Source organism: Lytechinus variegatus, chromosome 2 (assembly GCF_018143015.1).
Source record: "Lytechinus variegatus isolate NC3 chromosome 2, Lvar_3.0, whole genome shotgun sequence".
In the NCBI taxonomy this organism is placed as follows: Eukaryota; Metazoa; Echinodermata; class Echinoidea; order Temnopleuroida; family Toxopneustidae; genus Lytechinus; species Lytechinus variegatus.
The window spans coordinates 19,282,540-19,305,198 of NC_054741.1; the positions used below are offsets into that span (position 1 = coordinate 19,282,540).

Here is a 22,659-nt window from a genome sequence, read left to right on the forward strand (position 1 = left end):
AACTTCCCCTTTAAGTAGGGCTTATATGTGCATAAAGTGGGTGAATGTGGTTGACACTGGTGTGTTTGTAATAGTTTCCATTTTAGTTTAGCACATCTCCTTACACAAACTTTTCCTTCTCTTGTATTCTGTAGATTAATATATCCTATATTAAGTAGGCCTATTCTATATGATTTTAAAGGGGTCGATCCTATTCGTCTATGCTATAATCTAATTGATACGTAATATGTACTCATATGCATATGTAGACAGGAATATAACCGTCGTTTCTGGGGATTTATTCAACAATTTCTGACATTTTACTGTAATCCCCATTTATGTATGGTGAGTGGAGCCAACGCAGTTCAGCGGAACAACCAAAAACAGAGACTGAAGCTTTTGGTCTAATGCATATGTAGCTTATATATATTTTGATTACATTTTTTTTTTATAAATATAATGCAATTAAACTTGAATCATAAAACTGTGCTGTTACTATAAATCTAAGTGAGAGTGCTCCGCAAATATATATATATATATATATTTTTGTTAATCTGTTCCACAAAAACTCATGACAGATCGGATCGAGGCACTATCCGGCGCATCCGGGGGCACTATCTACTCTTCTAGCCGGCTGTTGATTGTATGTACCACATATAAAGCTTTAATAGTTGTAGGAATATGCTCTTGTCTCTCGTCCGCCTTGTCGCATTGGGACTGCCTGTTTAGATGGAGAAAAGGAAAAGTTGTTAAATTTACTTTTCTTAGATACCAGTACATTTAGAACGCCCAGTCGTGTGCAAAGTAGGTAATAATTTGCGTTTTGAAAGGTTTATTGTTCAATTATTCCAACGATTTGATGTATTTAGTTCGTTGTTTCTTTACTTCGGTCCCACATGACTCGGATTGTGTAGTGTAGAGTGAGAACTAGTAACAATAACATTGTAAAAACATGTTGAAGCTAAACAAGACAAATTGTATGCAGGTCTGTGTCTATTCTCCAAAAATTTGTCTTTGAGATTCTTCTTGTCTTGTAATCTTCAAAGGGATCTGCAGCCTATCAAAATCAAACTTGCATGCACTTGAGCTTGACGAGGATTGAGGTGAGACTGAGAGGAATAGTTTTGCGTCTTTGGAAGTACTAGAATTAAGTTTAAAACTAGAAAAGTCAAAAGCGAGAGCTACGCACTTTGATTCAAACAATAAAATCTGTCCCAGTTTTAATATTTCAACAAATTATATTTCACTAATTTGTGGCAAACATTCTAAAGATCATTAACCAAGATGAAAATATCGCAAAACTCACAAATACGAAAATCCCGCCATGTTTTCTGAACAACTCTTGATTTCGCTGCCCGATGTAGAAGGGGTCCTAAAGCTACGCATTCAATTTATAATGCAAAAAAAAAGTATTTCCTGTGCCTCAATGTCTAAAATATATTCAATTATTAAAGGATAAAAATGAAATTAAAGCGAATATTATAACTCCAAAATTCCAAACAGTTGTTGGTTTTCTCTACATTTAGAGATTTACTGCAGCTACTGTAGAAAAAAATGAATAGGAATCGTTCGTCACTCTGCAGTCACAGTTCCACACACAGAGTGCGCATTTGCCATAAAAACTGCATGCACGATGACTGGTGCGTAGCTTTAGGACCCGCGCAGCTCTAGGACCCCCTACCATACATATCAGTGCATGTCAAATTGTCACGAGACTTGACTTCATCTGTTCATGAATATTGTTCCTTATAATAATTTATATTCTGTATAGTAGCAGAGACAGTAAACATGTCCAAAGACAAAGTCTCATCTAATAATAAAGCAAATAATCTTATGAAAAGTGCTGTAGCTTGTCTTAAAGTTTTAGATTGAAAAGAATAAGATATTATTATGGTACCTCCCATTTGCACACTTCCAGGATTGTGATGATGGACTGGAGAGGGGGACATTCCGGGGGGGGCACTCAATCCAAAAAGTGGTAGGGGTGTGCCACGGGTGAGACGAAAAACGGGGGGCCTCGGAGCGGGCTTATTGTAAAAAGGAGGGTCCTCGGAACGGGCTTCGGAACTACAACTACCCAAATTGTCACCCCAAATGCAATCAATAATAGCATCTTCTTTGGCTCGCTTCATCAAAAGCACCAATGCCAACTTCTAGCACCAGTAGCAAATAGTACCTAGCAGCTTATCAACCTTGTGACAAACACATTGAGAGAATACTGAGGAGATCATGTGGGTGTGGAAACGACCCACAACGAATAACAACAACAAATGTTTGTGAAAATGGGGGTCCTTGGAACGGATCGCCGAGTCCGTATGCATCCCTGTGGAACGGGCATGCGTGCATGATGCAGCTAGCGCGGCCTCCGCTAGGTGCGCTCGCGCAGAGGCGATGGTCGGATAGCCCTCTGCGGCCGCTTTTCACCAAAATTGCAGCTCACTGCAGCAGATCAGTGCAACCGGAATGGCGTAACGAAAAATATGCGAAGCTTTGGAGCGGATTTCTGTCTTTTTTTTTTCTCGATAAGAAGAAAATGGTATGCCTTCGAGCGGCTTTTTTTGTGCTTTTTTCTCAATAAGACAAAAATGCTATGCCTTGGAACAGAAATTTGAGTGTAAAAATGGGAGTCCCCTCCGTGGCACATACCCACTATGCATTATATACTGAGTGCCCCCCCCTGGGGGACATGTACTTCATTTTTTTACAAATTTGACTCATAATTTTTAATTGAATACAAATCTTGAAATATCTGTCTCTGTATTAATTTCAGAGTTACAAAAGTTTGTTTTCATTGCCTTTTTCCTTTTATTACAATCGATCTGATTCCTTTTTACCATTTCAGAATTCAGAAACAGGTCTACCCTGTACCCAAACACAAGAGGAAAATGAAACATGAAAAAAATCAGGCCTGAATCAAAATGGGTGCATGAATGCGTCTTTCACTTCTTTCATTATCATGAAAACTGAAACTGGTAATCAGCCAATGTATTTTCACAACTTTAAACCACACATCTTTTCACAATTTCAGTATTTACAAGATGTCGTCACGTGCTATGAGAAAATTATGTTATGAACCTGACATAGTGCTCAAGGACGAAGTGGTCAATGATGAGGAAGAGGAGATAGAAGATGGGGAAGTTCAAGTAGCAGCAGATGATGTCGTGAGACCTAAGAAGCCCAAGGGGAAGAAAAAGAAGAAAGTCATAAATCCATTTGAGTTGGTAGGTATGAATATTTATCTTTCTTACAAAGTTAATTTGTTAAGGTGGATGATAAAAAAAGGGAAGAATTCATCTTGTCTGAAACAGACAAATAAAAAGTGGTATTATTGAGAGGTACATGCACCATACTTTGCCTGTGTTTAGCGACTTCACTGTCATTTATGTAAATTTTGAGAAATATTCCTAAATTTGCCACTCATTCAAATTATGATTGAGAACTGTGAAAAGAAATCAAGTTGGATTTCAATCACTGTATAGAGGGCAGTTCTAAGGCTCAGTAAATTTAAAAACTATTTTTCGTGCAATGGCAATATAAAAATATTTGTAAAGTGGCTGTGAGAAGGACGTCTTGTTTTTTGAATCACTGCTTGAGAGACCTTTCTCAAATTAAAAGATTTGTTACTTGATAACCTAAATACTGTATTTTGAAATAGTTGAATGACATAGAGGATGCCCAGTCAGATGGTGAAGAAGATGCTGAATTACCTGAAGATCAGAATGAGAAAACTGATAAAACCACAGAAGGACTTCAAAATGGACTGGATGTTCAAACTGCAACGGAAGTGAAATCCAAAAAGAAAAAGAAGAAGAAGAAGAAAAAGCAGAAAGGAGGAACCAGCAGTGGACAAGCAGATGATGTGAGTGTTTGAAATACCATAATTTTTTCTTTGTTTGCACTGCAGTTCATGTGTTTCAAGTGTAATTGCTCATTTTCCTCTCATCGTTCTTTATTCTTACTCTGTTTGTATTTTTGTTGTAATGCAATATATGTATTCACAAACTAAAAGTTATAGGGTTTTTGTGTTGCTCTGAACAAATGTTTAAAAAAAAATCTTCAAATTTCATCTGTATTGATATGTCTTTGACCAGATCATTGATTGTTATGTTAGAAAGGTCAAATCTGGTCATGTGGTTGATACAGGCTGCAGTGGATAGCCAACATTTTTTAAAGTTACTTTTCTTGTGTCTTGAGATCAAAAGTTGAAATCCTGAATAAGTGTTAAGCAGTATAAAATATTTTGAACAAAATTGTCATGTAATTATCAATTCGTATGACTTTGATGCCATCTCTAAATTCTGTACAAAACTGCAACTTCTTTTCTTTGGTTGTACTTTATTACAATGAAAGCAAGTATTCCATATCTATATGGGAAATGGATTATCAAATGTATTATTTAGAGTAAACGGCCTTGTACATTTGTATTTGTTATTATTTCGCAGGAAGATGAAATCGATGCGAGTATTCGAGAAGTCAATGAGATCTTGAAGACAAGTCCTCCACTTTCCACCAATGTATCATCATCATCATTGGATCAAGGTTCCCGGCTGACAAACTCTAAACCATTATTAGCTATTGAACATAAACATCTCAATCCAGAGAACGAGTTGAGAAGAATATTCGGAGCCAGTGTCATTAGAAATGAACAAAGGTAAATCAACTTTTATATTTTTGGTTCCATTTTAAGACCTCTGAAAGGTGTTTTACAAAAGTTATGTGTGACAAAAAAAGTCATGCATGAGTCTTTTTATTTGAAGCCCTACATGATTCAAACCCTTTCAATAGCTCCTTGTTTTGATGTGAATAACAATTTTAAGAGATCCTATGGCATGATTATGTATTTATTTCAAGTAATTCATTCTAACTATTTGTTCAATGATGTTATATTTTTCAATAAAAAACATAGATGTATACAAAAAATCATGCACGAGTGACTATGATTGCCAGATGTTTTTTTTCCATCTTTTGCAATGCTACATGAAAGTACCACAGTTTTATTTCATGAATGGCACTATTCAATCATAGATATTTTGATATAAAACCTTCATATTCCTAGTTTTATTTCTACCTATCTTAACATCATTGTCTGCCACAAACAATTTCACAATATTTCCATCTAAGCTTTCGCAAAGTGTCCAACTCCCATTAAAAGCAAAGCATTTTTCTTGTTTATGCATGTATGTTTTAGTGAGATCTCTGTGTAAGCTACAATCATTTATTTGATTGTCAAAATGAATTTTCTGTGTTTTATGCAGGCAGAGAGGGAGAAACCGGCAGTATCAGAAAGCAACCTGGCTAGTAACAGCTAAACAGTCATGGCCGAAAATGACAAAAACAGGTAAATTAAAGTATCAGAACATGAATGTATTCTGAATTTATTGTGATATCCAAATGGAAAATTTGATGTTTTGCACTTGATGTTGAAATGTTTTCCATTTCAACACCTGCCCATGACAATATTTCTTTGAAAATATTTATGTTTTACCTTAGGATAGAAATTAGTTCATATTTGTTTTCATTTTGTTTTGTCAGGTTTATCAATGATACACATCACTACAGAGGGAAGGTAAGCATTTGTTGTAGTTGTGATTTAATTCTCTTTTTTTGTCACTGTAGTCATATTTTAGGGTTGATGATTATAACTATTTATTAGTGTGTGTTGGTTTGTTTTGTAACAAGTTGAAATACTTTTCGATTTTGCTAATTCAAATGTTGAAATGTTGGTTGATTTATGTGATTGATGTTTAAAGACACTTTGCCTCTGCCCCTTTGAGCAGCACCAACTCAATACCTTCAATTGCTCACATAGTTCCTGGATCCTTACCCAGAATGCAACATTTTGATCGTGTAGTCTTGTAATGCAAAACCCACAAGAACAATAAATAGTTTCCTACTTTTCTCAACATCATTTTGCCCAATATTAGCCCAGAAACACAGTGTTTATAGTGTACTTCAAAGCAGTCCTGTTGAAATAACTGTTGTATATTTCGCCCCCAAATTAATAGTATATTTCTGTTTTTTAAATGATAGGTTATTGTATCATAACTATCCCAAAATATACAATTCATGTTGAGATTCGATGCTGCTTGAGTGCTTGGACTTCGGAACTCCTTAAAATTCAAAATCTATGTAATGTTTATAGTTGTTGATGTATTCAAAATACATGATCCTTATTTTTCCATGCATTACGAAAACCTCTCGTTTAAACTTTGAGTCATTGCCTTTGAAAGAGGGGAGAGTTCCAACTCGAAGAAGCTTATCAAAGAAAGTAAACACAAGTAGCCCCTTGTGGGCAACAGTTAACCGCATCAATGAAACCCATTTAATAGGTTGGATAGTCTTGTACTCAGACATTTGTTGGCGCAATTTATAGTCGTTCATCTCTCTCCCCCTCTCTCTTTGCTCCTGCCTGTATCACTTTGTCATGGTCATCTCTCCCTCTCTCTCTCTCTCTCTCTTCCTCTCTCCCTCTTTCTTCTATACTCTTACGCTTGATATCATCATTCATTGATTCTTTTTTTCTTCTTTATCTACTTCTCCCTCTGCTTCTTCTTCTTCCCTTCTGCCCCAGATCCTCCTTCCTCATTCTCCTAGCTGTTTCACTATCGACTCCACTTTCCATCTGTGCAATTGATAATGAGTGCATACTCACTCTTTAATATTTATTGCGATCTAATTTTTCATACTTTAAGAAATATTATCTATTAGGAGTATTATCATTGCCACGCTTAACCTCATAATTCCATCATTTAATCATGGACCTGGTAGGTCCATGATTTAATTAATAGTTTTGAAGTGATTCACACCCCTCTCATTTACATTAGAAACCAAAAATACACTAATAGAACAGTAGTCTGGTCTATGAATTAGACTAGTCAATGATAACGAGTTTGCTGTCTTTCAGATTGAAACACTGACTTCCGAGTTTCCAAAGACTGTCTACATGGGAAACTCGGAAGTCAATGTTTCAATTTAAACGAGGCAAAATACGTCCGTTCGATACGAACACATGAAGAGCATTGGCAGCACGCTCAGCAGAGAGACATATACACTGAATATAACATATCTTGGCTTATACTCGGTCCTTTTCAGAAATTAAAAGTTATATCTTGGGTAGCTATCAATTTAAGAAGTCTTATTTATAAAATGAAAATGAAATAACTAACAAGAAAACGAATCATGATGTCCAGAAATTCAAGCTAGTCAGATTAATCTGCACTTGCGGTAAAACTAAAAACCACAGCCAAGGTCAGTGATGGGCGATGACTATTGTGTAAACAACATATTTTGGGCTACTCCCTTCGCAATGCAAGTTGATCATGTATGTGTTTAGAGGATTCTTGAGTAATATTTCATCTATTTCCAATCCAATTTTCATGCTTTAAAGCTTAATCTGGGATACAAATTCTTGTTAACAACTTTTCCATTATAATATTAAAAAGAGACAACTTTTGTTACAGGAGAGTATCATTCAACCATGCAGCTCAGTCGGAATTCAGTAGTTGTATATTCTGTGGTTATCAAGCCCTTTATCACACCCGAGGGCTTTCTGCGGTCTGGGGGACAGATAAGGTTCTTGGGGTGCTGCAGAGAAGTCAATGTTTCAATTCCGAGTTTGCCAGGGCTAACTCGGAGATATTTAAACAGGAGATTTTCGTAATGTATAAACTTTTCTTTTTGTAAATACAGATATCACATATTTGAATATGAACATTCTAAGGATTATCAGAATATCCAGTTTGATTTCTTGGATGCAGTAGAAACCATGAACCCAGCTAATATTATGGTGAGATCTAGAAACGGGGAACATGATTGGCCCGAATTCACAAAGGTGGTTTTGAAAACCCACAGTTGAATCCATGGTTTATGTAGATTTCCTGTATAAATTACGCTTGGCTTAGCGCGTATCGGGCGCGTGTGTAAAAATTCCAATGCTGATGCGCGCCTTTGTCACAGTGCGCCATATTGACGCCTGTTACCATAGTTAGATACGCTATTTTCCACTGTTTGAAGAGTGGACTCGTGAATAAAAACAGTGGACTCATGAATAAAATAGCGTCAGTGCATTATTGGCCTGGTTCCCAACATTTAGAACCAGACCAATAATGCACTGACTTCAATGGGGCTAATAATGTATTCATGAGGTCATATCTAAGGCCCCCATGGACCGATTCCTACTACATTTGGGTTGTGGAGGTATTTCACCATGCTCTACCAAAATCTGGTATCTAAAATGCTGAAATGCAAAAAGTAAAAATTGATGATGTAACATGTAATAAATGTAATTCATTGATTCCCACAAAATAAATGCTGAAATGCAAACAAAGTTTTTTGTGATGTCATCACTTCGGTACTTTATTGTATTTTAGATTTAGCAACGGAGGAAGCTTGAAATTTGACTATGTGCATTCGACAATCCATCAAGCTATTATTGCAAGTGGAATGTTTATTTGAAATTTAAGTATAAAACACTGTTTTTTTAGTCACTAGTAAAATAAGGGATTCTTCAGTGACACATGTTGTACCTCAATGTTTATAATTTCAAGTAGAGTCTCTCAACACATGGCATATCTATCAATAACTTTTTGGGCTGGCAATCAGTTAAATTTAAAAAGTTTGTACTCTGTGAAATGCATGTTGACGTCACTTTTGAAGAGTTAGAAAACTTTAGGAAATTGTATTTTTGTTTATTTTCAGGCCATAATGAATGCACACCCATATCATATAGACAGCTTGCTTCAGCTCAGTGAGGTCTCTAGGATAAATGAAGATATGGGAATGGCAATAGATCTTATAGGTATGCAAATTAATCTAGCATTTTCATTCCTCAGGCAAATTCTCCTCCTACTGGTTCTGGCTATGCGAACTTTCCTCTTACTGTGTGCAGTATTATTGCTATGTATACTCTCAATTTCAGATGGTGTATTCATATTCATCTATGCCTAAAATTCTGTTTTGTTTTGAATGCCTATCTAGTAAAAATTTGTCTTTAACATGACTATTAGTTATTTTTTATATCGTTCGTTATGTAATCTAAGCGTTTAAATCTCAATATTTGTTTACATATTTATCTGGGGGGAAATTAGAAAAAATATTATTTCTAGACTTTTGCATGTCATGTTTTATGGAACAATGTAAAGAATAATAGCCGCAAAAGGAAGTCACCACAAATTTCATGGTTTTCATTTTCTGTGAGAAAGCAATAAGGTTTGAAATTGAAGTTATTCTTATTAAAAAAATATATATATCAGCATTTCAGATTGTATACAATATCAAACCAACCAGAAATGTATATTTCAGAAGATAGATTTGAAGTACAGTCAATGTATGTAATTCATGATTATTGATTGCAGACAATTTATCTTTGTTTTTCTGAGCCCATTTACTCATGCAGTATTTGAAACTTGGCTTTCTCTTATATATATTCTTGCACTTTTTTCGTACAGAAAGAGCACTGTACGTGTATGAGAGTGCCTTCCACACGCTGTTTAGTTTAGCAGAAGGAACGTGTCAGATAAGCTATAGACACGCTGAGAATAGAGGTCTCTTCATTGCTTTATTCAGGCATCTTACCTGTCTAGGTCAGAAGGGTTGTAACAGGACAGCTCTGGAATTCTGTAAACTCTTATTAGGGTGAGTACGAACTCTATGTAAATATGATTCAAATTTAGTTGGATTTCTGTGCTCATATGCCTAAAATAGTATTATTTGTTGTGGATGTTGTTGTGGTTGACTTCATTGTTTTGTGAAAGTTGTCATCCAGAGGCAATAAAAGTCAATCCATGTTTTTCAGTGGTGGAGAAGCACTGTTAATAATGTGATTTTCGAAGAATGACGACTTGTCAGAGATTTCAACATTCATGAAACAGTTCCCGACTAAGGTCTGATTTCTACCAATAACTACCATGATAACATGACTAAGCAGGAAAATAAATATCCAGGTTTCCATGGTAACCTTAATAGCAAAATTATCATAATTTGTTGCAAACCAATGATCTTTGAATGAAGTTCGTTCATGTATACTGCCGTACTTTTGCAAAAGGAAGCAAGTTACAAAACTATCATTTGTTGTAAATGAGTAATGTGTGTTCGTCACTTACATAGGCGTCAATGCAATTTAACAGCATATTTTTTTCAATATCTTTCCATAAAACGATCATTCCTTCCCAAAATTTTGCCTGAACGTGCAACATACAAAGGGTGTTTCAGAAACGGCAATAACTCTAATTCGACTGAGGTGTCACTTGATTCCTTTTGCAAAAGTTGGGTAGTATAGCTCATTAGTAATTAATCGCATTTGCGATTGAAATAATTGTTTTTTTTTCTTTCCAAAAGGTTTGAGCCAGATAAAGATCCTCTTGGTGTACTTCTCATGCTAGACTACTATGCACTGAAGACAGATCAATATGATTATCTCATCAGAATGTATGCTGAATGGGAGGTATGACATCATATGAATGTTATGAATGTCGATTTTAATATATCCAGGCTGAATCCAAAGCAGGGGGGGGGTGTTCAATAATGCAAAATATATATTTAACCAAAACCTAGGATTTTGAATTTTTAAGATAATTTTTGTCTCACCTGCGAAGCAAAGTGAGACTATAGGCGCCGCTTTTCCGACGGCGGCGGCGGCGGCGTCAACATCAAATCTTAACCTGAGGTTAAGTTTTTGAAATGACATCATAACTTAGAAAGTATATGGACCTAGTTCATGAAACTTGGCCATAAGGTTAATCAAGTATTACTGAACATCCTATTAAAGTTTCATGTCACATGACCAAGGTCAAAGGTCATTTAGGGTCAATGAACTTAGACCATGTTGGAGGAATCAACATCGAAATCTTAACCTGAGGTTAAGTTTTTGAAATGTCATCATAACTTGGAAAATATATGGACCTAGTTCATGAAACTTGGACATAAGGTTAATCAAGTATCACTGAATATCCTGCATGAGTTTCACGTCACATGACCAAGGTCAAAGGTCATTTAGGGTCAATGAACTTTGGCCGAATTGGGGATATCTGTTGAATTCCCATCATAACTTTGAAAGTTTATGGATATGATTCATGAAACTTGGACATAATAGTAATCAAGCATCACTGAATATTTTGTGCAAGTTTCAGGTCTCATGATTAAGGTCAAAGGTCATTTAGGGTCAATGAACTTTGGCCGAATCGGGGGTATCTGTTGAATTACCATCATAACTTTGAAAGTTTATTAGTCTAGTTCATTAAACTTGGACATATGAGTAATCAAATATCACTGAACATCCTGTGCGCGTTTCAGGTCACATGACCAATGTCAAAGGTCAATGAACTTTGGCCGAATTGGGTTTATCTGTTGAATTACCATCAAAACTATGAAAGTTTATGGATTTGATTCATGAAACTTGTACATAAGAGTAATCAAGTATCACTGAACATCCTGTGCGAGTTTCAGGTCACATGATCAAGGTCAAAGGTCATGTATGGTCAATGAACTTTGGCCATGTTGGGGTTTTTTGTTGAATAACCATCATATCTCTGTAAGTTTATTGGTCTCGTTCATAAAAAGTGGACATAAGAGTAACCATGTATCACTGAACATCTTGTGCGAGTTAGAGTAGTATTCAAAGTCAGCACTGCTGCTATATTGAACCACGTGATGCAGGTGAGACATTCCACTTCTTAGATTATGTTTCAATATTATGTTAAACAGTGGTATATTGATTAACTAGGATAAGAACATTGTTTCTTGTTTTAAAGAATATTAAACTGAAGCTAATATGGACAAGTTTCTTTGTCAGTGTCAAGGTCACTTGAGGACTACAAGCATAAGATATTATCATAATTTTTTTTACATGTATATATTGATTTCACAAGGTCTAATGAACTTTGACCTTGACCATGTGACCTGAAACACATGTACATGCCTGGAGAGCTAGATGATGAGTGACAGGTCCAAGTTTCATGAAATAGGTCCAGACATTCAAAGATTTGATGTCATTATTTCATTTTGCAGGTGACACAAAAACTTAGTCTCAATAGTTGTGTAAGACTTGAAAGGAATAAGTCGTAAACAATGCTGCACAAACCTTTCACTTTTTGACAAATTATCCAGCTCCGTTGTTTTCAAAGTCTATCCAGCTCAGTTGTTTTCAAAGTCAGCATTGCTTCTTTATTGAATTGCTGTTCCTCTTGTTCTTACCAACACCAGCTTTCAATGTTTTTAAGCATCACAATGTCAATAGGATGCATATTATCACTTTTAAATTAATTTAATCCAATTTTGGGGTATATTCCATGTAATAGGTGCAAGGATAGAATGTAAATAATGTGTAAGACATGCCAAACTTGCTAATGAGGATATTCATCAGTTCAATACACAGTGTGCATTCCATTTCTGACCTTTTCAATTTTTCAATTTTCTTTACAACCATACTACTCGACAGAGGTTTTTATTATTTGTTTTCTGAAAACTATCTTTGATGCTATTACCCCAGGCACATCGGAACCTGTCCCAACTTCCTAACTGGGCATTCTCCATCGCCATGGCATATTTCTATAGCATCTCGTCTTCCTCCTCACCTCCATCATCATCTTCCAGTCCACCGGATACAACCAAAGCTGATTCTCTTCTCCAAGATGCTCTCATAATGTTCCCCTCAGTAAGTACAGTATGGCAAGTTCCCCCATGTCTGCGCACAAGCGCATCTTCGTGATTCTAGCAAAAGAAGATACGCAATGAGCACGAATTTTACACATGCAATACATAGATAGGTATTCATGATAAAATCTGACTCAAATGATGGAAAAATAACAAATTTTGGGCGTTTTGTGTGACGGCCTCAAAATGCAGCCTTTCTCAATAAAATCCCTGAATCGTGTGCAAAGTGAATGAGTGCGCAGACATGGGGTACCATTTTTTTTTCAATCTAAAAAAATGACTTCCCGAGGTTTTTTTTAAGAAAATTGTATATTTTCTTTTTCTTAATGAGAAATTTGGTACAATTACTCAAAATAATATAAGGAACATTATTAACTGAAAGATTTTGTGAAATAAGAAGAAATTCATGTTAAATCTTAACTCACATTGTTGTGTGTGCAGACTTGGGGCCTACCATTATACAGACATGTTTTCATATCTCCATGGTAATTCATTATAAGAAAAAAGAAATGATGATACTAAAATTAATGTGTGCACTTTTGGCCATTTGAGAATTGAAAATATGTATATTTGTGGCAGCATTTCATTAGACTTGAATTTTCTTCCAAGCTGTTCCCACATTCTTTTTTTACCTTGTAATATTTTGTAAATTTGGAATTAAATAAATTTAAATTGAATAGAATTGAAAAAGACTAGGGCCTGATTTTGTTATTGCTGTCTAGTATTACTCTATGTACCATGGAAACTGGACTCATATTAGCCAATTAAAATAAATGTTTACATTATAGTAACTGATATGTATATATTACCTTGATACATATGAGATTTCAACTATAGGACAAACAAAATGAAAGTTCATTGCATATTGACAACAATAATTGATCAGTAAATGATAGAAAAAAAATCAAAAGAATTGGTGAAAGTTTATTAAAAATTTGAACTATGTTAATATAATCGCTTTGTTACATCAAAGAGGAAGAACAAAAACTTCACAGCATATAACAACAGTGATTGAATAGTAAATGATAGCAGAAATAAAAAGAATGGGGGAAAGTAAAAAAAAAGAATAAACCATAACAATGTTATCTCTTTGATACATCATACAGGTACTTCTTGCCCTGCTAGAAAAATGCAGCATTCAACCAGATGCAACGATTGCTAGCCACACATTCTTCACTCAATCAACAACATCGTAGGTCTACCTTTATAGTTATATTTCATTTATGAATTACAAGAACATATGTCAAGTAGAGAATTATATCATGTGATAAGTTTTAACGGAAGAATATTTTGATGATTTACTGCAATTATTTTAAAGAAAGAGCTTTTTCTATTATGTGCGTAATAAATCAATGTTTGTTACTATTATGAATATAATTGTCTTTATGATAATTAGAGAGAGATATAGAGGGGGGGGGGAGGCGGTTGAGAGGTGAAAATATATGAGGTATACAGTTTATTTAAATATGTTTAGATTCATATTTACAGCAAAGATAATGATCAATGTTATGATTTAGATATGAAGTTGGATAGATCACAAAACAAAAGATAAAATTTATGGAGATCTTCCACCAATCTCCACCACGGTAATTAAACACAGTATGAGATTTGCTGGTCACTGTATCCATAGTGAGATGGAAGTTATTTTGGATGTACTGTTGTTGCCCCTCCCTCATCATTAGAGGACAGAGACCTTTAAATTTTGTTGATTATACATGTAGGGATGCAAATACTTTGTTACATAATTTATAAACTGTCATGTCAGATCGCGAAGCCTGATGTACCATTGTTGATTCATTGTCGGATACGTCCAATTTGTAGTGTAGTGTAGTAGATACAGGCGCGTAGCCAGGGGGGGCGGTGGGGGCGGTCGCCCCCCCAAAAAAATCCCCAAAAAGAAAAAAAAAGAAGGGAAAAAAGAGAGGAGAAAAGGAAAAGGGAAGGGAGGAAAGGGAAGAAAGGTAGCTTTGTGTTTTTTCTTTTTATTCTTTATTTTTTTCTCAAAAGAGAAACTCCTTCACTCTTCTTGCTCTAAATTCATATATGAATTTTGCTTCCGCGCTGCGCGCGTTTAAATGACAATATTGAAGTTCTCCATTGTTCCCCCACCTTTTCTCTAACCCTGTTTTTCCACCTCAGCTATGTGCTTCTTGCCAGTTAAAGTTAAAATTGTATACATTAGGGCATGAATTTGAGTAAGGTTAGGCCGAAGTAAATATATGAAGTTATCTTTTTTTTTCAATTGATCGCGCAACTTCTGGTCTGGTCGGCTCCGAGCGGGTAAAATCTTTATATCAGTTTCTGCCGTCACCTCCATAAAGTCAGCTTCTCCCGCTTTTCAGCTCATTACTATAAACAACCATAATTTGGGGGCAAACAGGTTCCTAATTTAAATGAGGAAGGTATGGAATTCGTGTCGTATTAAATAAAAAAGTACAATATTTTTTTTATCAAATTGTATTAAACTTCATGTCATTTCCCTGTATACATTCATCTCCTGTCCTGTTTTGCGCCCTCAGTTTGAAATTTTGAATGACACTTAAGTTTCTTTATATTCAAAATGAAGCGCTTCAGGATAAGTCAAAAAAATTAATCATCCTTTATTATATAGATAGATAATTTCAATAAATCACAGAAGTTTCAACTTTATGCACACTATTTTCCTTGTAATGAAGTTCAATAATCTTAGAAAATCAAATGAATTAGAGACGATTGGGTATTAGAGATATCTACATTTGATGAAACGTCCGCCCTTTGAAATTTCAGAGTTTCATTGCTCTGCGCGGGGAGGAATATCTTCCTCTACCAATCTTCTCCTCTGTTTTGCGAGTTGAAAATATGCACTGATGCTAAATTGTTTGTAATCAAATCTGATCTTTCCAAAGAAAGTTTCAATATATCTTTGAGAATACCCTTTTCTCGGGACCATTTTTATGGCAAGAAAAATTGATAAAACACTTTAGCTTCCGCGCTTCGCGCGGAGTTATTATCATTTTAATTTCCTCCATTGTATACCTCTTTTGTGCGTTCACAATCACTTTTGAAAACAAGGTTCAAAATCGCAATATAGTCAACCGAATTGGAGGTACTAGAGACAAGAGAAACGGCTCCTTTTCATTTTAATTTATGAAACACTAAAAGCTTCGCGCTTCGCACGGGAGGGGGAAACTCCCCTCCCTGCACCCACCCCCTAGGGAACGCGCTCTGTAACTGTTGGCAGGCTTTGCGTGCATTTGCCGCCCCCTCCAAAATGAAATCCTGGCTACGCGGTTGAGTAGATATGAAGTACTCATTCCAAAAATATAATTTCCTGAATTCAATTGCAGTCATTCAGCGCTGACACAGCTTGTAGACCTGTTTATCGCAAGGAACTATTCTTTCTGGAAGGAGTCAGAAAGCATGGCATGGTTGGAGAGGAACGCTAGAGAGGTCATTCGCAGAGTGGATGCAGGAGAGCAAAAGGTCAAGGAATATGCCGAAAAGTACGATAAAAGATATATTTGTTGGTATTATCATAAGAGAATGGGAATTTCATAAACAGGTCTGTGTACTTGTTTGCTAAAAATGATAAATATATATTTCTACAGCAAACAGTGATAGTTATCAAGTCTCTATAAAGATGTGATGATTTGGTAAAGGGAAAATATTACATACTGGTATATAGGAGAAGCACAAAGATACAATATATAGCAGAGAAACTATTAAGAAATATTGCCTGGTTAATAGTGAAATTGTTAAGAGAACGTGCATAACTTATGCTGGGTCAGTTTGAAGAAAGAAAAAAGAAATTCAGATTTGTACCCAGGTATCTTCAACCCCTTGTTCTAATTAGTGTCGGTGCTATTAAAGAATGCTGTGTTGAAAGGTGATATGGCCAACCAGAAAATGGTGGCATATTTTTTTTAAATCAAACAAATGCAATGATTAAAACAACTAGATAGTGCATGTATTAAGAAAGCGATGAGTACAATTCAAGCATTCTACCTCCATGATTCAAGTAGTTACTATTCTCTTCATATAGAGAGTCTACTTTGGCGACTCTGGTTGACAGATGCGGGCCACCATTGGTGACAGAAGTCATGAATAAATAAAGGTCAATATTGGAGTGTGTTTCAGGGATTTATTTGGGTCATCCATGTTTTCACAAGTAGAGGAACTGGCTGTTGAATTGTCCTTACCTATGACTTATTTATCCCTTTGTTTACTTCAGACGAGAAGCTCGTTATCATGGGACGCCTCGTAACATCTACCGCCACATCTTCCTATCAGAGCATCTTGGAATAAAGCTCAAGTTACCACCAGAGTTGGCCAACACGCCTGTTATGTCGTTTGATCCTCTACCTCCTAAAGACTCAGATATGGGCTATTCAAGGCCTGATCAGTAAGTCATTCCAAATACACCTGTTAATTGCTTCATTGTGTATTTTGCAGTTTTTTAATGCGCCTGTCCTAGACAGGACGTATTATGGTATCACACTCATTGTCCGTCCATTAACTTTTCCTCTTAAACGCGATAACTTCAGTTAATGCTATGTTACCGTTTATTTGACTCACTTTTTTTTCTGTTTCCAGTCGATTGAGGCCTGTCTCAAGAGGGCGTGCTGGGAATATGATTACAGAGTTTCTGCGTTCAATTGTACCATCGTATACGCCACCGGTGAGTTTGTCTCTATAATCATGTATTGACCACTATTCTTGGAATTTGGATTATATCATTGTTAGATGAAACTAAATAACTGATCTTAATCAAAGTTGAAATTTATGAAAGTCAAAAGTCAGAATACCTGGGAGGTGTTTCACAAAGATTTAAGTATGACTTAAGAGTCGTACTTAAATGCCGATGCGTATATGATATGCAACAGTCAACCCTATTGATTGATACGCAGTAGTACATGATCCTCTTGGCTTGATCTGACCAATGAAGTCATGCCTTTGATAACGCACACAGCTAGGCATTTAAATTTACACATGAGCCCGTTACATGCTAAATTAAGTGTTATTTTTACAGGAAATCTGCAAAAACCATGGATTCAACCATGGGTTTTCAAAACCACCTTTGTGAATTCGGGCCATTAGGTCTTGTCCTGCCCGACAGATAAAGGTTGAGGGATATATAGGTATATGGCTTTCCAAGACAAAGATTTTTATCATGGTTTGTTACTTTAATAACATGAAATGTGACATATTTTGTCTTGGATGGAATGATGCTGTGTAGCAATGATGGATCACCATTGATTTTTCTTTTTAGTGCAAATATTGAGTTTGATCTTTCTTTTAACCCCAGCCACCTGGTGAAGCTGGAGCCAATGACAACGAAGGAGATGAGGATCTGGGCGCTGCAGGAGGTTACCTGAGTCAGAACAGCAATCTCCGGCAGGGAGTGGGAGCTGTCATGGAGGCCATGAGGGAGCTCCTTCAGACCTTGGAGCCGTTACAAAGACCAGGAGACAATTCTGATGAGGAGCAAGGAGGTGGTGGTGGGCCTCAACTTGAAGAGCTCGACTGAAATATCATTATTAATACTATTGTAATTATCTATAATGTGCTTGAAGCAATAACAACCATGTGAAGCTATTTCTATTTTCATCTGTAGTTTCCCTCAACCACTTTAAGAACTGGAAGAGTGGACTTATGTGGAGCGCCCATCCAAAGTTTATCCTTTGTTTTAAAAGGGACTGAAAAGAGTAGATATCAGACAGCTTCTTCTCCTCTTTCCTGTGTCACTCTTTAAGTTTTAAAGATATGCCATCTTGCATTCTTGGACTACAGCTGCAAACTTCTTGCCCTTTTGGGACATCTTATTTCCAATATTATGCAAGGTGACCAGAGACCTGGGGAGTGTTTCATGAAACATCTTGTCAGTGATTTTCACTGACAACTTTACTCCGAGCCAATCATATACAAGGATTTCAGTAGCCTATAACAGATTTTGAAAATCACAGTTTGCTTTATGATGAAAGGTTCCCCTGGCATCTCATGTGCATACATGCAGCATCACTACTTGCAAAATGTGCAGGACAAATTTACGGCTTCCTACCCTTTTCATGGTGATACAGCATCAACTTTGTGTTTCATTTGAAGAAGATTTTAAGTGCCTTATAAGTGACTAGAAGCTCTGAATATAAGTAGTAGTAGAGAGCAACATTTTCTCTGCTTTCAAGGCTTACTTTAGTGGTTGTTTCTCCCCTCAGTTATAGAAATGGAGGAATCGAGTGCTATATCTAGAGAATAAAAAATAAACAAAGATACATGTTTCAAAGAACTATGTATTCAGTGGCCTGTAAAATTAGAAATATTCTGTTAGCTCTCACGCTCAGTTTATTGTGCATTTTTGAATTCTGTAAAAACAAATCACGGCATAATTCCAAATTTTGTATTTATTCAGACTATCACCTTAATAATAAGGACCTTAATCTCAGGTATGAATACAATTTGTTATCCATGATTTGTTTCTAATTCTATGACTATTATTGTTACAGAAAAAAATGATATTTCACGTCTTTTAATACAGTAGTGTCACATGAACCCTGGTAATAACCAAAAGAAGAAACTTTTGGCATGTACATTGTCTGGGTGTATTGATTATTGGCATATGATATTCGATTATATGTAGGTATCACAAAAACTTAAATTTTTGATGATGGACAGAAAGTACTTGCAGTTGCACTCAAATATTTGCAAATGTTTTTCAGACTCAAATTGAATTTCAAATGTTCATATCTTCCACTGTTGCTTGAAAGATTATACAAAAAACAATTCTTTTTGCTTTTTAATGTGCAGTTTAGTATCTTGGGAATAGCTTTTGTAGCAAATTTACAAATTGTAACTTGTGCAGCTGTGAAAATTAGACTTATATTTGATCTTTCTGAATTTTACAAAAATACCCACAATGAAATTTAAATACCTTGTATGTACTAATAATTAAGGATTTGACCCAATTTTTATTCAAATGTATGGAATAGGGCTTTTTATTGGGAGCTTCAGTATTCAAGTGCAATGTAGACTTAAGGCAACTTTTTTTTTCTTTGAAAATTTTCATTCAATGGTTTTGCAGTTAAGAAGTATAGGGGATGTCTCACAAAGACCACTGTAAAATTTGCATGTAGTAACTCACTCCTTCATTGGTCAGATCATGCTAGGGGATGATGCATGCAACCATGTATCTTCCAATGCAATAGACCATGTAAGCCGTATACATGTAACAAAATAATCGAGTTGTGGATGTGCTACCTGAATTAATACAAATATTATTAAAGGGGAAGTTCACCCTGACAAAAACTTTATTGTAAAAATAGCAGAAAAAATAATAGAAAATATTGCCGAAGGTTTGAGAAAAATTCATCAAGTAATTAAAAAGTTATTAGAATTTCAATTATTTGATTTGTGATATCATATGCGAGCAGCATTTCTACATAGCGAATGGTAAAAAATCATTGACATGTCATTATCTAAGAAAATCGAAAATGGTTTTCACTGTACCTTTTGTATATCAATAGACAAATCATTTCACACCCAATCATTAATAGAAAACAAAATTAAGTCATCAGGAACCATGCAAAATTTGAAATTCATGCATTTTATATTGCATAACACATGGGGCAGCTGCTCGTTTATGACATCACAAATCCAAAACTTTGAGCTCTAATAACTTTCTTACTCTTTAACGGATTTTCCTCAAACCTTCACCAATATTTTTTACTATTTTTTCTGCTATTTTTGCAACAAAGTTTTCTTCAGGGTGAACTTCCCCTTTAAATGTGACCACATAGAACAAATCGCTGCCCATTTTCTCAAAGTTGTGGTTTTAAGTTACTAATTTCTAAAAGTTGAATATTGTGGTTTAACAGCTAGCCAACTGTGCCACAGTTATCAGAATATAATCGAAATACAGCTTAAAGCAATTGTGTAAATACAATTTTTGAAAAAGCTGGTCTCTAAAATAGTCACACCACCATCGTTTGCGGGTACATGTATTTCTCAAGATATTCTCACTCAATTCATTTTGTATGTATTTTACCAACTTTCCCAAAGTAGCAGTTCTTGTGCATCTCAAACATGTAAAACAAGAATGCATATAGATATGTGATATAATATATTTTATTGCATAATGGTCACATATTATTCATGGATAAAATATAAACTTTCTCTTGCAAGTATGATACATGGTTGTCTATGTATGAAAGTACTGTCAAATACCCACTTTCCTCTCCAATACATTCTTTCTATCATTCTAATACACATCCGAACTACCATGTCACTTTATTTTGATGTATATGTTATTTGAAATTCAAATTTATCGTTCCAAAGAAAGGGGATAGTGTTTTCACAAATATCAACATTATGTGATGAAGTAATGATCGCACCATATTAAAATTTTGCATTATTTAGATAAATGTGCATCTCTTTATTGTAAGCGTACGAGGCTATTACATAATGGAGCGTGAATCTTTCTTAGTTTGACGGTGAGGCTTAGACCCCATCTAAGACATGAATATTCATATCAGCCATCTGTGACACATCACTCACTTCCAATCTGCAATTTTTCCCTTTTAAAATTTTACCTTAAGTGAATGATAGACAGGGTCACATTGGTCTACAATGCTCCAGATAGCACTTGGATTCCCATATAGTTTTACTTTTGACATCTTGAACCCCTATTAATTTTTTTTTTTTTTTGGGGGGGGGTTGAGTGTTTCCAAGGCATGAGTATTGTTCACAGTCTTTACTCCAGCAAAATTATCTAACATGAGGATCCCTAAAATACATCATTTTTATTTGACTTTGCAGTGCAGAAATTTGTCTTGTGTTTTGCACCGACTTATGTGTGCCAGAGACCATTGCAAGCTAATATGAATTTTAATTTAATGTTTTGGCCAGGGACTAAGCCTCACCAATAGCATGTAAAAAAGAACCATGTTTCATTATACTTATAATATTGCAAAACCATAAGATATAAACAATATTTATATGAATGTTTGCAATCACTATTTATAAAATTAAAATAAACTGTTCTTCATTATTCAAAATATAATTTACTTCCCGTAATTATAACAACTTATTAGGGAACCTTTACCATACAGAACTCTAAAATAAATTCTTGACATATTTTGTCAAATCCTCAGACCTTTCCTGTTAAAATTACTCCCATAAGCAACAAGGAAAGAGTATTTTTTTATTATCCACCCTAAACCTCTGTTTCAAAACTCCACACCTATTTTAAGAGCAAGTCCACCCCTTAAAAATTGATTTGAAAAAAAGAGAGGGGTAAAAAAAAACAAGCTGATATACTAAAATTTTGCTTAATTTCCCAAAATTCTGAAGTCTAAATTCTGGTTTAACTGTGTAAAGCCAATGTGACATGTTGGAGATTTATATCACCTAATTCAAAACTCAAATCATTAAAAAAATCTTGGAACAATAAATGAGACACTTGTCTCTATCATAACATAATTAAAACAGCAAACATAAGAATCGTACAATGTAAACAGATTTCTGACATTTTTGGCTACCATCAGGGTCATGTTGCATTATAAAGTTGCTATCATAGTAACTACCATAGCAACAGTAATCAACTGTCAATAAAAATCAAGGATATGTTACACACCATTGGACGGCAAAATTACTCATAAATTTTTTTTTTTTACATCTAAAAAAATGATGATTTGCATTGAAATACATTTTTGTATCTGTATTAAGGTGCACTTTCTTTCAGAGGTATCCAAACATGTCCAAATTGGGATCTTGTCCCTGCAGCTCCTTACATACTGAAATACTGAAATAATAAATTGCCACCAAATAAACTATAAATAAGTTTTCTCTTGATTTGAAGGGGAAGTCTATCCCAACATCAGCACCACATACAATTTATCAATTACTACAGACAAGGAAGTCTGCGCTCATCCACTTCTGGCTTCCTTGTTATTCCAAAAGTTAAAAAAACTTGGGGGGGGGGATAATTTGCTTTTGCATGCCCCACTTTGTGGCATGGCCTTCCTGAAGACATCAAAAAATGTGAATTTGTTGAGACTTAAA

At 35.2% G+C, this 22,659-nt stretch overlaps 1 protein-coding gene across 2 annotated transcripts; it reads left to right on the forward strand.

Annotated features, from left to right (window-relative positions):
* Positions 1-634: 634 nt before the first annotated feature.
* Positions 635-19,373, forward strand: LOC121407505 (transcription factor 25-like). 2 transcript variants are annotated; one of them, XM_041598631.1, is made up of 16 exons: positions 635-787; positions 3,008-3,200; positions 3,635-3,838; positions 4,422-4,630; positions 5,235-5,317; positions 5,512-5,545; positions 7,669-7,765; positions 8,677-8,776; positions 9,426-9,612; positions 10,315-10,420; positions 12,464-12,628; positions 13,734-13,819; positions 15,954-16,109; positions 16,838-17,008; positions 17,200-17,284; positions 17,912-19,373. In XM_041598631.1, exons 2-16 carry the CDS (start codon positions 3,018-3,020, stop codon positions 18,131-18,133), a joined length of 2,088 nt encoding a protein of 695 aa, XP_041454565.1. In that variant the 5' UTR covers positions 635-787; positions 3,008-3,017; the 3' UTR covers positions 18,134-19,373. The 2 variants fall into 2 exon arrangements, with proteins under 2 accessions (XP_041454565.1, XP_041454564.1); XM_041598630.1 differs by having other exon boundaries at positions 635-783.
* Positions 19,374-22,659: the final 3,286 nt, after the last annotated feature.